At 39.6% G+C, this 13,835-nt stretch overlaps 1 protein-coding gene across 1 annotated transcript in view; it reads right to left on the reverse strand.

Moving 5' to 3' along the window:
- The window catches only part of LOC122815150 (probable E3 ubiquitin-protein ligase HERC1), a 5,886,073-nt gene that overhangs the window by 1,996,555 nt on the left and 3,875,683 nt on the right, over window positions 1–13,835 (reverse strand). The window contains exon 47 of the mRNA XM_044087407.1: window positions 5,535–5,726. Within this exon, the coding sequence (XP_043943342.1) occupies window positions 5,535–5,726 (192 nt within the window). The remainder of the gene's footprint in view (window positions 1–5,534; window positions 5,727–13,835) is intronic.

Consider the following 13,835-nt stretch of genomic DNA (forward strand, 5'->3'; position numbering starts at 1 on the left):
TCTGTTGGGGGATGGACAGCAGAGCTCTGCTAGTTCCTTTTGGTGGTTGATGCCACAGCCATTACATCAACAGGGACTCTCTTTTTCCTGTGTGGTTTATACTTTGGCAGGGCTAAAAACTTGTCTGGGCGGTGCCGGACAAGCTCAAAAAAATCTGGTTCCTTCCATGCCTGGTGACAGACTAAATTAATGAGCTCACCAGCTGAGGGATGCATCCAAGAGATAGATGGATCAATACCAAAAACCTCCAGAAATGCTGACTCTTCAGGAGAAGGATTATCTGTGGACCAACCACCTTTCTGCTTAAGGATCTCTAAAATATCTCCAAATGAGAAGCCATCAGGTGGTGATCTGTGGGATCTTTCCCCTTCCTCGAAATCAGTACCTTCAGTAAGAGATTCCAATGGGGAATCTATGTGCCTCCTCTTGAACATTCTCTTCTGGTGGATCTCCTCATTGGGATGTTCTGGGGAGGTGTCAGAAGAGGGGGGGGCAGTTCTTTCATGGGAACCAACTGGAAAGCTAGGTGGAACTGGTTGCCCCTGTGGAACAGGTCTGACGGAATCAGAGCTCAGAACCATAGAGGGAATAGGGGTATGATCCAAGGGAGAGAGAAAGACCAGATCCCTACAACAAGAAAGGACCTTTTCCACAACCTCGAAGGCAGATGGACCTGGAAAAGAAATGGCCACCTGCACTGGAGATGAATGTTCCAGCATGAGTAGATCACAACTCTAACCTGATTCATGCCTCAAGGAGGGAACCAGACCCAAGCTACCTAGTGCTGAAGCTCTGAGGGGCAGGGATGGATCAGACATCATCAGACTAGATCCCAGCCCCACAGATGCAACACCAATGCTTTGGCTCCTGGACTCATCCAGATCTGGAGGCACAGGAACAGAACTGGTCAGGGATACTGTCAGAGTCGAAGAGATAATACTATTTGCATCCAATAGCAGAACTCTCTGAATAGTTGGAACCTGGGGCTCCAAAACCAAAGGATAGATTGGAGAAGGAGATAAAACTGTGTGGGTAGTGACAGAAAGGCTCACAGATCCAATGCGGGATGGAGCCAAGATAACTCCCATCTGGATTTGAGCTCTAAAGAACTTTTGCATCATCCTATCCACATCTGATGTGGAAAGACTCCTGGAGGACCTGATGTATGAAGTAGTAGACTGAGGTCTGGAATGCTTTTTAGGTGTCTACGTAAAAGGAGAGTGGAGCCATAGGGAGAAAGCGTCCATCACAAACTCAGATGAGCAAGTCCTCAGTGTGTAAGGCTTAGGATCCATAATCTGGGTAGTAGGACTGGGTGAAATAACAATGGGATCTGAAGGCTTAGGATCCCAAAGCTTAGGGTCCACAGTCTGTCTTTTCGGGTTTGACAAACTTGGATCCGTCAACCTCAAAACTTTTAACGGTGGCTCCGACAAAGTCTTAGGAGACTTTGCAGGCAAATGCTTCCTGTGGTCTGATGGAGCTTTTGAAGACTTGATGCAATGGTCTGGGCCCCTGAACAGGAAGATGAGGGAGGAAGCAAATCTTGAAGTACAAGCTTGTAATGCCTGTCAGCTATGGCTTTTGAATTAAAACCTGCACAAACTGAACAGTTTGTATTTAAATGAGCTGCACCTAAACAATAAACACACTCCTTGTGGCAATTTGAGTTAGGGACTTTATGCTCACAAGAAGTGCATTTCTTTAAACCTGTTGGCTTGTCAGCCATGACAGAAAAAAAATCCACAGAAAAAAATAGAAATTAGCTGGAACAAGGACATATATATTTTTTCTAAGTCAGAAAAATACCCCCAATGGTAAAAAAAAGGATACCCTGTTTAATAGGGTAGAAGTTAGAGAAAACATAAGAAAGGCAGAATACCAACAATGGTATGTTTGATAGACTACTATAAAAATAGTAGTAGGCCTAACACAAAGAACTCTGAAAAACTAAGAGGGAGATTCTAAATATTATAGCAAATGTAAAATATAGAAGAGGAAGAAATACTGAGTAAGAGAAATTAAACTTATTCACTTATAATTACCTGTAAGTAAACGCTACGAAAGAAGGCTCTTGCAGCAAACAAGATGTGAGGTTCAGGATGGACTAGGGCATTATGGGTAGATGGAGGAGTCTGTAGTATGTGGCTAAGTCAGATCCAAGGATCGGATCTGTAACCCATTCACTAAAGAAGAATGAAAAGGACATCAGATTATAAGAATTCCTTTACTGTCTTATACAGGCATGCTTTTCAGAATCACAGTTTTAACAGTTTTACTGCCACTAGTATTAATTCTGGCTATGTGACTTCTTTTTCCACATTTAAAGCAGTGTATGTCTACAGGTATTGCTTTTTATTTGCTGCAAACTTTTGACACATTTTACTGCAGGCCCAGACTGCACACATTTATACATGGCTTCATGGAATAACAGAATTCTAGTACCACAACAAAGCTTTCAAAGCCTTCAGGGTCAGTCTGACACACCCATTTTCTTAAAGCAGCAGTTAAAGACCTTTTGAATCTTTCAAATGACATTATTTCTATCATTTTTCTTAATATGTTGACCCTGTGTATGTAACCATAACTCAATAATATTCCATAAATTACATAATTGTGACTTCATTGTTTTGTTATGAGGAAAATGTCCAGCCATGAAATGTTTAAGCTTGTGCCTCTAAGGTAACACCAGCTCTGGTAAGTAAAAGCTTTTTCTACTTTACTACAGCCCTGGTACTCAGCACCTCTATTTCTAGGAAGGCTCTTAATGGATCTCCAATTAACTGGGATGATATGATCTTGACTAAGTCAACTTGATCTCCATCCCTCCTTGTGGATATACCTCTGCCATACTGGGAAGACTCTGCACCCAACCGCTCAGTGCAGGTCTCCAGAGGGGAAGTATGTAAGGGCTCCATATTTTCTGATGCCTGTGACGCTATCATCACCCAAAAAATGTTTACTAAAAGTATGTTTTTTGAAGCTTTGATTCACACTTGTAATACCCCTACAGAACTGAGAAAATACACCCTGGAAGAAACGCCAGTGGAATACTGCTCATTAACCCAGATTCATTAATGAAGAAACTTAAGAAGTTGGAAAACTTAGTCCAAATTAGCTATGTTAAATTGGTGGACACATTTACCAAAAACAGAGGCAACTTATGACCATGCTATAAAGAAGGCAGATCTGTTATACTTGTGTGACCTCTCCATAAAAAACAAGCACACAACACTACTGATCAGGACTAAGAAGACATGCACAAGCAGCAGAAACATGAAAACCATCTTGTTAGGAGGTGTGAATATCATGCATGTGACCCTTTACCTGACCGTGTTAATTTTTTGCACCTCTGGCCATAGTTCCCTTTCTTACTGTTGGGTACACTTTTATTTTGCTTAAATATTATAGCCACGAAGGACCATAACACAAGGGCTAGTCTGATGGCAATGACTTTCTTGCCATTACAAGTACTAAAACATGAAGCATACTTTATGTCTATGAATTAAGCAAACAGATGAATGTTCTAAACACAGAAAATATTTATAACCTGCTAAGGATCTTGGTAAGGTCTGCTGAATTACTAAGCCTCTCAAGTAACATCAAAAACACCAATTTTATCCTATTTGCATAACTTTATAAGTCCAGAGATGAGCAAACTTATAATTAAAAAAAAACACAATCTCACATGTTTGGGGTACAAAGTAATAGGACAAGGGTTACATTAACGGAGTACCAGTGAGAAGTCATGATACTAAGTAGCTTAGCTTGACCTTTCACTTCTGTACTATATCTTACATTGTTTTTAATAGCAAGCTTTGGGTTACATTTTTTAGATGGTAAAATTACTGTAGTAAGCAAATAATTTCCCTCTGGTGTCTTCAAAACTTTTGCACTAATTTTAAAGCTAAAAAAGACACACTGAAGCCAAATTATTATAACACCTGCAATTAAGTTATTTTTCCACAGTCCCATGATAACTCAAGACCTTTCATTAAATGGTTAAGTACCAGGACAGAATAGGGGCCAACTTTTATGTGTCCTGCATGGATATTTCAGTACTAGTAGATTACAGTATCTGTTTTCTGAAGTATGCAATAGCTATGCTGTGTGACTGAACAAATTACAAATTTCTATGTTTTATGTAATGGTGCTTATTTTTATGTACATGAAGTTTAAAAATATGTAGTTGATGATCTTCAGATGAAATTGGGATGCTTATTCACTTGGTTTATCCTAGAATCTGCAGCCAGTAATCTGTACCTCCCACTCCCTGTCTCAAAAGCCTAGCTGCACCAGTGCTTACAATAAAGTGGTTACTCATGACTGATACTTTTGCATTTTGCTTTATCAACTATCATCCCTACATTCTGTAATAAATACTTTTAAGCATTCAAGTTTTTTTTTGTAGTTGTGGGATAGGACTTTCAATAAACTCCTTACTCTTTGCATATCAACAAAATTTATGGGACAACATTTTATTTCTTGCCTTTCATCTGTTTCTGAGCAGCCTGATTAATGTTCCTGTTGAAGCTGATCTATTATTGTTGCAAGGCAATCCTCTTGTCTGTGCCAAATCTATGCAGTGTGCTAAACAATGTGAATAGTTTTTAGACAGCTTCCTTTGCAGTTTATTGATAATACAACTCATGCATTTGCAATAAATCCAACTACAATATGTCATTTGGCCATACCAAGGAATCAATGTTTACTCTTGAAAAGGTGCATTTTTTCTTAATAGGTCTTACATTCTATACAGACACACAAACAAAAACTTCATTAATATATTTTATATGAGCCAGACATATGAAATTTTAGCTTCTGAAGTATTTTGTACATTTGGAAAATGTAAGTAAAGAAGATGGTGAAAAATAGGTCAGCATTATTTTTGTGACTGTACTTCAATACAGGCTGTTTAAGGGCAAAACAGGTCTATATCACTTTGTCAAACTGTCATTTTAGCGAATACCTATTTAACAAACCCTACTGAGCAAAACTCACTTCAATGAACGATCGTTTTAGTGAACTTTCACACAGGCAAATAAACTAGTGGGTCAGCTACCGATCGGACAAAAAAAAATAGAAAATCTTAAAACAGCTAAGTGGGGGGCTTCACCCCCCCCCCAACTAAATATATCAACTCAGAGATCGCACTGCAGTGGGGAAAAGGGCATACTCCTGATGATGGCCAACTAGTTTCTTTCCCTGTGTGAAAGTTTGCTGAGATGATCATTCGCTGACGTGAGCCTTCGTTCAGTAGGGTTTGATAAATAGGTATTCGCTAAAAATGACATTTCAATGAAGTAATATAGACCAGGGCAAAACAAGGTGTCCAAATATAAATCAGTTGTGTGCTCTCAATCATATATTTTTTCAAATGCTATTAGATGGCACCTAGTATTCTTGTGATTAAGATACATTACCTTGTACACAAATTTCTAGCATGTGACAACAGTCCAAGCATACAGGTTGACAATGGCTTAGCTACACTAAAAACAAGTAGGAGACTAAGTTCCAAAGTTCTAAGCAAGTACCTTTCTGCAAGAAGATTTCTTCAGGGAGATTGGAATGAACAGCAGATGCTCCCAAAGGATCTGTCTCTAGAAACTTAACAGGGTCAGGCACCAGCTTTTTTTCGCTCAATTCAAGTTGTTCTAAGAGAAACTGAAAGTTATCCAGGACTGCCAATTGTTCAGCATTCTCATCCTCTGAAGGCTCCCAGGTTTCTGCAAAACACATTTAAATGTCACACTTATTAACATATAGAACCACAGTCTGTTGTATGCCCTTAAAATGATTTTATCTCCTTTACAAATTTTTTAAGAATGTTTAACACAACAACAAATATTTAGGAAAAGAAGAAAAGCAGCACCATACTTTTAAATCACAGAACATTGTGGAAGAAATGCAGTCAGACTCACATATCTGCATTCTAACATTGTAGTGCCTGCTAAGACAAAAGTTATTATTTTAATGATTAAGGGTTATTAGTTCAGACTGGCAATGCTGTATACATAGTTGGCTATTATGTAATCACCTACAATGGCACACTGTGAAAAAAATGCTGTTGAAGTGAACTTTTAAAGAGATACAAGTTGGATGTACTACAGATTTAAGCATTTAAATTTCTACCATCAAATAAGAAGGAAAAGCTGAGGATCTTATGAATGCCATCATTATTTTACCAAGAGGATGTTACTATAATTATTATTACCATTATTATTATTATAGTAGGTGACTTTATCATACAGAGGGATTCAAACAACAAAGATCTGCGTGTATATATATATTAAACTACCACTCTCTAATTCAAATAGTAGACACCCCTACTAGATCAAACTCGTAAAGTAGTAAGCATTTTCTTGTAGAATGGGTTCTTTCTTACCAATGTTTTCCATGGGTTCACTTTCCTGGTAATTATCTACTTTCTTTAGCAGCTACTTCTCAGTTTCAAGCTTTTACTCAGCCACAGCTAAAAAGATTCCAAGGGCAGCAACCATGTTCAGATCATTCAAATAAAATAAGGAAACATTTCTTCTATCTGACAAAAGAGACACTGAATGGTCCTTATCATATGTCAGTCTAACTGTAACATTGCCCTTCATTACTGGATAAACACCATTCATCCTGTCTATCCTGAGAGAAACTCTGTCTTAATGTAAGTAAACACCATAACAATAGATGTATTACTAGACCACTGTTGCAGAAATCTAAGATGCATGGATTACATTCTATCAAGAATATGATCGCCAGCCAGCTTTCAAAGCTTCAGGTCACCATCCATGGACCTTAACCACTGTGGGGCTCAACGAGAGCTGCTTAAAGCAGTGGTTAGGGCACCCAAACCTTCAGACCTGTCTTGCTTCAAGAAGAGAAGCTAGAGCCCTAAAAAGTAAATACTAGAAAAAAAAATAATAAAACATATATACATAGGTAAACAAATACAAAGGAGTATAAACTGCCACACCTTGGCAATCCACCTAAAATAGAAAAGGGGGATGGCGGAAAGAGATGGCTACTACAACAACAATCTATTATTACACCTACTGTTATGGTAAGTTACTTACATATCTATACACTCTTCAATATTAAATCACTGTTGAAGTAGCTTAAGCTATTTGGGTAGATTACCAATGCTTAGTATTATAAAGGGAGATGGAAGGAATTTAGGAATCCAGGAGCCACTGGAGAATAGCCTACAGACCTGAAATGGGAATCTAGTTTATAGTGCTTTGTTAAAGTATGAGCACACCCCCTTCTAAAAGACCACAGAAGACAGAGCCCTGATAGAGTGAGACCTGATCCCACCTGGAAGTCACCTGTTATGCTCACAGTACATAAAGGTATAGCTTAAGACAACCATCTGGAAACTGTCTGCTTTGACATTGGTTGCCCTTTTTTCTTATCTTACCTTCACAGGAAACAAATACCTGATTGGCCTTCCTAGAGGATTTTGTTCTGTCAAATCAGAGGTGTAGCTGTTTTTTTAGAGCCTATGGCTAATTCCCATACATCATACATCCTTCAGCTCTTCATATGAAGATTTGAAGAGCAAAAAAAAAAAAAGTCTACCCCTGTTACCTAGACATGCCCCCCCCCCCCCCCCACATACACACACACACCTTCCCTCTTCCCCCAGCTCTTAAATGGAAGAGCACAAGAAAAAAAAAAAAAGAAAAAAACAGGTATGCATTCTGGTGGCTGGTGATCCTGAAATGTAGGAGTCAGCTAGCCATACCTCTCAACTTCTTACTGCAAGAAATCTGGACAGAGATTAAAATAGGAACAGGATATTAAATATTGCTCTTATGAACTTAGAAAGTTACTGCAGTAACAGGATTTGTGTTAGCATGCATTTTCTGATTGATATGAGGTTTAAAATTCAAATGTGTATCACTGTTCACTGACTTTAATCCTCAGTAATTTTCCAGAAAAACATACATTTTACGAGGGTCAATTAAAAAAAGTCCACAATAAGGTACAGGAGCTAGTCAGGTCCTATTTTTCCCATTGCCTCCAACCCTCCTTCCTCAGATGAAAAAACAAAACAAAACAAAAACAAAAAAATCATTTTTTTTTTAAATGTTAAACTGTAGCAGACTGCTTGCTACAAATGTAGCTATAGTTTAGACCACACAGGGAGTGCTAGCTACAGCTCTTAGGTCTTACTAAAATAAAGAAATGCAAGCAAATCCTTTTTTATCTTTTAGAGTGCAGCAAACTACTTGCTGCACCAATACAGGGAGTGCTACAGCACTCAGGCTTGACTACAAGTGCAATACTGGCTTTTAAAACTAGTATGCACTAAAAAGCAATTGAGATCAATCAATTGCATCCCCTAGTTTTTTAATCTTAAGGCAGTTGCTCCCTTTGCCCTGCCCCTATAGCTATGTTTCTGTATCCAAGTAGTACCTGAGCTGCATGTGGACATCTAGAGAATTTAAGATTCTTTCTCTTTTGTTTCTGTCCCTGGAAGAAAAACAGGGAGATCAATAAACTGGCTCATGGAAAACTCAGAAACCACTTGAGGCATAAAGGATTTATTCTAAAAAATAATCCAATCCTTTTGGAAGATGAGGTATGGGTAGCTCCCCATAAGAGCTTATAGCTCAGACACGCATCTTGCAGAAGTGTGAGAGCAATCAGTAACATAGTTTTCCAAGTAAAGAGCCTCAGGTCAGCCTGATAAGCTGGTTCAACTGGAAGTAGTATTAGTTTTTCCAGCACAAAGTTAAAATCCCAAGAAAAAGCCAAACTATTTTCTCAGCAGACTGATTTGTAAAACCATATTCAGAAGCAGCTTGACCTGAGGAGAGGAAGGAGGAGGGTGCCAGAGGCAGACCAGCAGAAATGGCTGAAACATGAATCTTGATAAAGAGTAAAACATGCCAGAGGGTAATAACTCACACAGATATATTGCAGACAGAGGCGTCAGGGCCTTAAAAGATTTCTGGTTCAGTGTGGCACCAACAAAAAAAAACCTTTTCACTTGCATATACATTATTTCCTACTAGCAGTTTTTTAGACTCTTTGTACCTGCTGCATGTCCAAACAAAAAAGGGTTCTTAAGGGGCATCAAAACTCTTATCATCCCAGCACTCAACTGAAATGTTTTCAAGTTGGGGTGCATCAAACGCCTGTCTTGTATGAGTAAATCCAGGCTATGTGAATGTCTGTGGTAATTGATCTTGGATATTTTCCAAAGAAGGGTAAAACGCCACTGCTGCCTGTCCCAAAAGAGTTACCAGTACTAGCTTTGAGAGTCTGTGGATATCCGTGGAAAGGCTATAAAACCATGCAGAAATATTACCACCCATGGAAATGAAAAGCCAGCTTTCTTACAGGCCTGTTTGTAGAGAATCCTCTAACAAAATTTATTTGTTTGAGTTATTACCCACATTTATATCAATTCCTGGAAGACCTCTAAGTGTAGTTTCCATTTGTAAGGGTCTGTACCAGTCTTGCTCAGCTTACCTGCTGCAATGTTTTGCTCTGACAGAATGTATGCAGCTTAAAGACTCAAACTGCACTGTGTTAGTTACCTCCCAGGCAATCAAGGCATGTCTACAAAGAAAGAAAGATCTGCTTCCTCCTTCTTTGTTTATTTATATACCACATCACTGTGGTGTTTGTAATAAAGTGCAGAGGTCCTGGACACTAGAGATATTTGAGGGCTTTTAAAGTATCACTGTCAGCATCTCTTTAACATTTATGTAATTTTGTCTGTCTTGTCTGTACAACAGACCTTAGTCATTTATTTTTATTTGTCTTTGTCTACCATGAAAAGTCCAACTGGGTAAAATCCATTCTCAGTGGATGCCCGGGGAGAAAAGCTCCACTTGCTTACATTGCATTATACAAAGTTCCAGTCAAACACAGAGTACTTGCATTTCTATTTACATTTATTACATTTATACATAAACAGTAGTTACATTTATAGATTCTAAGATTTTACAAAGGTGGAAGTAAAAGCATATGTGCAATGTAGTGGATTGTACAGGCAGCAGTTATGTATAAAAATTGTTTTGTCATTTCAGTAAGCGGTTGAGAATATTATGATTAAGGAGAGTATTTGGAGAGTATCGTACAGTGAACACAAAGTTTTAACCCTGTGACAAGCAGTATTGGTTAAGATGTTGTTTAAGCAGTGGTTTAAAACTACTGAGTTTGTCAGAGAGTTTTATTTACATGGGGATATTATTCCAGTTTAGCAATGTATTGGGAGTACAGCAAGTCCCCTGCAACATTATTTGACTTACTTGTAAGTAATAAGCACTTCAAAGTCAAAGTAAACTTTTCTATCATTTCAGATCAACAAATGCAATGCATCACTGGATGAAATTTCATTGCTTCACTCTCGTGTGCATTGAAAACATTTTCACAACAGGGTGAAGGAAGCATATAGCAGAAGAAATTCAAGACAGTACAGATATAAATACACACGCAGATAACTTACCCACCACCATTTTTAAGATAGGATAGTATAGCATAATTTACAGTTCCAGTACTTATGCAAGTAATAATTTTGTGCATAACTTAGAATAATTTAATTCTACGACAGTAAAGATAGTCATATTGCACTTATGGTGTTCTAGTGTTGACATTGTTAAGGTTAGTTGTTCAACAGTCTGACCACTTGTGGAAAGAAACTATTCCTAAATCTTGATGTTCACACCTCATGCTTCCATTTCCCTGAAGACAGGAGGTGGAACAGTCCATGTGCAAGCTGACACTTGTCCCTTATCAGTTTCATGACCCTGTTATAGCATCTCCAAGAATGAAGGTTGTGTAAGGACTGTGGGTTCAATCCTGTGATTTTCCTGGCCTGCTTTACAACCTTCTCTAATGCCTTGCGACCTGCATATGAGCAGTTTTCATACTAGACTGTGATGTTGTTAGTATGCTTTCAGTTGTGACCCTGTAGAAGATCATGAGGATGCTGAAGGGGAGGTTTTCTCTTCATGGTCGCTGTAGTTATTGGAGATGTTGCTGGGCTCTCTTTACAAGGCATGAGGTCTTTGTTGCCCAGCATAGGTCATCTAAGATGTGCACCCCTAGGAATTTGGTGTTTTTTTTTACCTTTTCCACTGCTGCACCACTGATGGTGATGGGTGTGTGGGACCCGTGCTTACTCCTGAAGTCAACAATGATTTATTTTTGTTTTGTCAACATTAAATGCTAGGGTGTTGTTGGTGCACCATCTGGTGAGTTGGTTCACTTCTCTCTGTATGCCCCCTCATCATCATTTCTGATGAGGCCGATCACAGTGGTATCGTCAATAAACTTGATGATGTGATTTGTCTGATGTTTTGCAGGGCAGTCATGGGTCAGTACTGTGAAGAGAAGTGGACTTTGTATGCAATATTGTGTGGCCCCTTTTTTCAGGAAAATGCATTGTGAGTGGTTCTTGCCAACTCGAACTGTTTGAGGCCTGTTAGTCAGAAAGTCGAGTATCCAGTTAAAGAATGTATTTTTTATGCCTAACTGACTTAGTTTAGACAACAGCTGCTGCAGTATTACAGTGGTGAAGGCTGAGCTGAAGTCTATGAACAGCATATGTATGTAGCAATATCAGTCTTCAAGATCGTTGAAAGTGTGATGCATTGCCAGAGATATAGCGTCTACAGTGGAGCGATTTGTTCTGTAAGCAAACTGTAAAGGATCAAAAGATGCAAGCAGACAAGTTGATATATTCTCTTTGACCATCCTTTCAAAACATTTCATCACTACCGGTGTGAGTGCAATGGGTCGGTAGTCATTTAATGTGACTGGGCATGACTTCTTTGGTACAGGAATGATGATGGCAGACTTGAAACATTTTGACACACTAGCCTGTCTGAGAGATGTGTTGAAGATGTCAGCAAAGACAGGTGCCAGTAGATCTGCCTCAACAAGCAAATTAGATCATTATTGAAAACCACCAAAGCCAGTTATGAGTTAAAACTAGCCTCCAAAACAAAAATAAACCACAAGTCCTTTTTCAGTTACGTTAGGGACCTCCATGGCAAAGTCCAAGTTTGTTCCAAACTAGTACTTAATGGTACCACTTACACTGATCCTACTGATTTAGCCAACCTGCTGACTGATAGGTTCGGCACAAACCTCAACCCCTTATCGTCCCCAAAGGCCCAGTCGACATTCCCGATACTTGTCCTACACCTCACATCTCTATAGATCAAGTGTTAAAGGCCCTATACAAGGCAAAGAACTCAGCTTCCATGGGACCTGATAGTATCCCAGGCTGTATTCTGCACCATCTCCAGAAAGAACAGCTTCGAGACTGAGCACCCTATTCAACCACAGCCTAATTACAGGCTTCATTCCAGCAGAGTGGAGAACTGCCACTGTCATCCCTATGCACAAAGGTGGTGCCACTACTGACCTGGGAAACTATCACCCCATCAGCTTGACAAGTCTGATCTGTAAAGTCATGGAGCGTATTATTATGGATCTCATAAACAAGGACACAGGCAATTGCCAAGCACTCAACCCCACCCAATTTGGATTTTCCGGGGGCAGATCTTGCCTACTGAACATAGTTGACTTCTTTGAGACTGTCACCAAGGCCCTAAATGAGAGAAAGTCAGCACATACAGCTTACCTTGACCTGGCCAAGGCCTTTGACACAATCCCCCATTCGGGCATCATCGAAATGCTAACACAACTTGGTGTTAATCCCTATCTAGTCAGATGGGTGGCCAACTGGCTCACAGACAGGATCCACAAGATCAAAACAGGTGCTGCCACCTCCGACAGTAGATCTGTCACTAGTGGTGTTCCTCAGGGATATGTTCTGGAACCCTTACTGTTTGGCATATACTTCTCAGAGGTCCAGGCAAAGACAAAGAGCCTGTGGCTGACCAGGTTTGTGGATGACTAAGTTGGGTGCTGTCACTGACTCCCCAGTTGATGTTAACATACTGCAAGAGGGTCTCACAGCTACAAATAAATGGTGCCAAAGTCATGGCCTTAAGCTAAACACAAAAAAAGTATTATCGTACCATTTGGCAAAAACATGACCCCTACTGATTACCACATCAACGGCAACCCCCTAAGCACACAACCTGTGGTAAGAGACTTGGGTACTCAGGTTGACAACAATCTCACATTCGACCATCATGTGGCAGCAGTGGTCAGAAAAGCCTTTTACTTGATTCATCTTATAAGTAAAGGGATTGCATCTAGAAAAAAGGAGGTTATTACCTCTCTACTCCTCTCTTATTCGACCTATAACTGAGTATAATGCCCTGTTTGGTATGTACCTCTCCAAACACCTGCACTAACTAGAAAGGCCACAGAAATACCTCACAAAGAGAATCCATGGCCTCCAACACCTATCCTATGCGGACAAGCTTAAATCACTATCACACTACTTGGTATCATACAGATTGCTCAGAGGTGATCTGTGTCTCACCTACAAGGCAATATCACACCCTGCCCTACTAGAGATAGCCGTAAGTCTAATTCTTTGCACATTACCTGCTCAATACACCTAAATCTAATATGCGACATCAACAAAATCTGCTGGAGAGACAGGTTTGTCTACCAGAGGCTGCCCTGTCTCTGGAATAGACTTCCCATACAAGTCAGAGTACCTCACTGACCCTCTTCAAAAGCAACCTTGATGAGTGGATAGGAAACCAAAGATTTTGTCCCAGGGGTTCCACCTTTGTCCCTCACTGACAGGAGTGACAGGTGCAAACTGAGGTTTCCTTTTTAGGAATAAACTCTTGGCTAGGCTTGTAAGGGCCCCAAGGACATTAGCCTAGTAACCTCCTAAGATCCTATGATCAACACAAGCTTAGTATTCCTTTACATTGATTACAGAGGGTTTT

Source organism: Protopterus annectens, chromosome 1.part1 (assembly GCF_019279795.1).
Source record: "Protopterus annectens isolate FY-2018-M chromosome 1.part1, PAN1.0, whole genome shotgun sequence".
NCBI classification, from domain to species: Eukaryota; Metazoa; Chordata; order Ceratodontiformes; family Protopteridae; genus Protopterus; species Protopterus annectens.